Genomic DNA, 3,807 nt, shown 5'->3' on the forward strand with positions numbered 1-3,807 from the left:
GTCTCGAAAAACCAAAATAAATAAATAAATAAATAAATAAAGGTGTGTGCCACCACTACCTGACCTCTGGTGGTGGATTAGCTCTGCATTCTGATACTCAAGAAAGCTTTATTTGTTAAAACACAAAGTATCATTGCATCTTGGATTTCTAAAGTGACTCCCCCATCTCCTTGTCCTCATCTCTCTGTTCTATCAACCAATGTATTTCAAAGTTGACTTGATTCATGACTTTCTGTCTTCTATAAAACATTTAGAACAAGGAAAGATATAAGACCTTAATAAAACTGCTTGTATGTTAGAACATAGAATGTCGGACACCTCTAACTCTGTGATCCCAGGCCATGGTCTCCAATTGGCTCCAGAATAGATGCTCTCTTATTCTTTTGAGGGCTGAGATTGTATTTTGCAACTCAAACACCATCCTTGACTCAGGCTCTTCAGCTTGTCCTGCTGTCACCCAGCACACACCTGTGTGGCTGCTACAGCCGGCGGGGATCACAGAGCCCCCTGTATTCTGACCTGGCTCTTGAGATCTCCACTGACTGCAGCTGTGCTCTTCCTTCTGTTGGCCCTGAGCTTGGTTTTGATTATACCCTAGAGATGAAGCTGATTTTGCATGGGCAGAAGCTGCAAAGTAAGGACTGGAGAGATGGCTCAGCGGTGAGAGCACTTGCTGCTCTTGAAGAGACCTCAGCCATCTTTAACCCCAGCTCCAGGGGAGCCTCTGCCCTCTTCTGGTCCCCAGGAGCACTTTATGCACGTAGTACCTGTCCATCCACCTAGACAAGACGCTCACACACATAAAGGAACCCCAAGATTATACAAATCATTATGCTTAAAGAACAAGCCAGATATTTTTATTTTTTCCAGAATTAACTTTTTCTCATCCTGTATCACAGAGGGAATCATAAAGTAATTCACAGAATTACAAAGGTCAGTCAGTCAAGTAGTTAAAGAGTATTAAATTAGTATATTGTGTTAGTATATTATCAACGAACCTTGGCCCTCACTAACAGGATACAACGAGAGGGAGAGGTGATGTGGGAAGAGGCGAGAACTGAGCTCACCATTGTTCAACCTGTTTTTCCTGAACAAACTGCCCATGAGGTCCCTCTGCATCTGGTGGCAGAAGGGCCAAGTACACGGGGGTCTCTGCTCCTTCTTCAGGACTCTTGGGGGCTTCTGGTCCCGCCATGTCTGTTCTAACCCACCCAGGGCAACAGGCATTGAGGAGGATCTTGTCCCCTTTCCTCTGCTCACTGAGTTTCCGGGCCTGGATTCTCGACAGGACTGTCACCCCAATCTTGGTCACCCCATAAGCACTATTAGGCCAGCCTTCTTTCTCATGTACTCCTCTCTTTGTGTCCTCCACAAACTTGTTCATAAGCCCCACCAGCTCCTCCTCTGTGATGGTGTCACTTCGAAACTTCTGCTGTAGCTCTGGGCTGCAGTTTTTCAGGGCCCTGAGACTCACCATGCTCGATACGTTCACCACTCTGCCTAAAACACACCACAAATTGCTATGTAAAGAGGTGTACGCAATGATGGTACCTTATCTCCGTGAGATTTTATACCAGGAAGCTCCATGTGAGAGAGGATGTGCAGAACAGGACTGAGGTAGTAAAAGAAACTGTATTCTTTCCTTTAAGGTTCGGGTGGGCAGAGAAGCTAGGTCACCATGGAAACAGCAGCCTTTAGAGGTTCTAGAGATGCAGAGGAGCAGCCGGGAGAGAGGACATGAGTTCAGATGAGGTATACTTCCTCGGCTCTAAACCAGACCCTCACAGTCCTACAGGGGCTCACTTGTCATTGCTGGTGCGTGGTCATTGAGTGGTGTTCACATGCTAAGCATATAACATGGGGTATCAGCAGTTCATGATAACAGTCATGTCATGTTTAGTTCTGCAGAGCATGGACAACTTGATGGAAAACTAAAAGGGAGGAGTTGGGTAGACAGGGTGTAGAAACCCTGGACAAGGGCATGCTCAGGAAAGGAGGCCTCCTGGGTGGGGTTGCAGTTTCCCAGTCGAGACCTTCTGTGGAGCTGAGTGAGGGACGCACTGTGTGGGTACAGTCTGAGGTCTTGTGGGGCAGCGCAGTGAGACCAGCAGGGTGCAGTTGGTATGCACCAGGTTTTAGAGAGGAATGGAATTCTAAAAGCCCCTAAAGTGTGAGCATGTGGAACATCAGCGGATGGTTAAAGAGGAGTCGGACATGCAAAGAGAGAATCAGGGGCCACAAAGAATTGAGACCCAAAGAGCAGAGACTATGTCCAAGTTTCAGAGAGGCTGAGGCACAGAGGGAGAGGAGCGGCCTGGAAAGCACCCACAGACTCACCTCCGGGTTTCATTAGAGGGAGCAGCTCAGTGCAGACATCTTGGGTACCAAAAAAGTTTGTTTTCATTGTCACTTCTGCTTGAATGTGGAAGGGGGTTGGGTCAGCATCTTCCAGGGGAAAAAGAGAATGGATTAACTGGGTGGGACCTGATCTAGAGCCTCAGAGATCTACTTCCAACTATTTAGTCAGGGTACTGCCCCACTGTCAATCAGAAAGGTTCCTTTGTTTTAAAGGACAGCAGGACTGAATTGCTGGATTGCCTGGGGGAGGCTGAGTATCAGGATCTTAATGTAACACCTCTTCCCCCTACTCTTTCTCTCCCTTCAATTTCTGGTTTATTTCACTCTCAGAAAAGTTGCATTCAAGAATCCCAAACTCAACTACTTAACAAGCTGAAATATGATTAACTCGATCTAGATAGAGAAACACAAGGCCCAAGGAGGCCTGCAGCCCCCACCCTGGTCCTTATCTCCCAGGGGACCTGTTTTAGACTCACAGGACAGACTTCCCCTGCCATAGCAATGCTCTTCTGAGTGGCAGAGTCCACCTTGGCACCCCTGGGGAAGCTGCCTCCCAACACCCAAGGGCTTACTCTTGAAGGCGATGCCCGCATTGTTGACCAGCACGTCCAGTCCCCCGTATTCCTTGAGCAAAAAGTCCCGCAGGGCGCGGATGCTCTGCAGGTCGTCGATGTCTAGCTGGTGGAAGCGCGGGCTCAGGCCCTCCGCCTGCAGCTGCTGCACCGCAGCCTTGCCCCTTGCCTCGTCCCGCGCGGTGAGCACCACGACCCCCAAGAACTTCCGACAGAGGTCCCTTGTGATGGCTAAGCCGATGCCCTTGTTACCCCCGGTCACCAGCGCCACGCGGCTGCAGGACGACATGGCTGGGTGGCTGTAGGGTGGCGGTCCGGATGGAGAGCAGTGAACCTAGGGCAAGCTATGTAGCCCAGAAGTTGCTGCAGGGTAGCTAAAAGCAGGTTTTTTTTTTTAGGGGAGATGAGTTGGAAAGGTTCTCACTGAAGGCTTAACTCAGACCCCGCCCCTAGGAGGGCGTGGTGTGGTCGGAGACTGGGTGGGTCTTTCTTGCTTTAGACTTCCTCAAACTGTACTTTTATCACGTTGGTGCGTGCTTAAGGGGTGCTGTCTCACGTTCGCTGTATCAGGCTCAGTTTTATAAAAGTTTATATTGAAGGAAACTGCCTGATCCTTTGCTAGCTCCGAGCATGCAGAGTGTTGTAGGTCGTTAAAACCCAACCATAAAAAAACGGCTGGGCGTTCACGTTGTCCTTAGGGCGACTTGAAAGCCAGCAGCCAGGCAAGACTGCAGGAGAAGGTCGGAGAGAGGGTGCTGCAGCTGTCCACCTGGCAGACAGGCATTCGCCTTGCCCATGCTACTGACTCTTCGTCTGTGCTCGTCTGAATTTGCACTGTATTCCCCAACTTGCACAGCAGACCTCTGTACCTAGTCTT

At 49.5% G+C, this 3,807-nt stretch overlaps 2 protein-coding genes across 2 annotated transcripts in view; both read right to left on the bottom strand.

Moving 5' to 3' along the window:
* Nucleotides 1-403: 403 nt before the first annotated feature.
* LOC101986619 (carbonyl reductase [NADPH] 1-like) overlaps nt 404-3,807 on the bottom strand; it is a 5,952-nt gene continuing 2,548 nt past the window's right edge. Inside the window, exon 4 of the mRNA XM_005345177.2 lies at nt 404-1,057. The gene's annotated coding sequence lies outside the window, so the exon portion shown is untranslated. The remainder of the gene's footprint in view (nt 1,058-3,807) is intronic.
* Nucleotides 1,008-3,774, bottom strand: LOC101986325 (carbonyl reductase [NADPH] 1). The gene is made up of 3 exons (XM_005345176.3): nt 2,931-3,774; nt 2,338-2,445; nt 1,008-1,500 (listed from the first exon to the last, which is right to left on the bottom strand). The coding sequence occupies exons 1-3, from the start codon at nt 3,217-3,219 to the stop codon at nt 1,064-1,066; spliced, it is 834 nt and encodes a 277-aa protein (XP_005345233.1). The 5' UTR covers nt 3,220-3,774; the 3' UTR covers nt 1,008-1,063.

Source organism: Microtus ochrogaster, chromosome 2 (assembly GCF_000317375.1).
Source record: "Microtus ochrogaster isolate Prairie Vole_2 chromosome 2, MicOch1.0, whole genome shotgun sequence".
NCBI lineage: Eukaryota > Metazoa > Chordata > Mammalia > Rodentia > Cricetidae > Microtus > Microtus ochrogaster.

Bases quoted from the DNA above. Each gene is read 5' to 3' on its own strand.
- LOC101986325 (XM_005345176.3), bottom strand. From the start codon at position 3,219: ATGTCGTCCTGCAGCCGCGTGGCGCTGGTGACCGGGGGTAACAAGGGC. The intron at 2,446-2,930 runs GTAAGCCCTTGG...TTCCCCTGGAAG, and splicing joins TGCGGGCATCGCCTTCAAGA to ATGCTGACCCAACCCCCTTC. The intron at 1,501-2,337 runs GTGAGTCTGTGG...GGTGTGTTTTAG, and splicing joins CCCTCTAATGAAACCCGGAG to GCAGAGTGGTGAACGTATCG.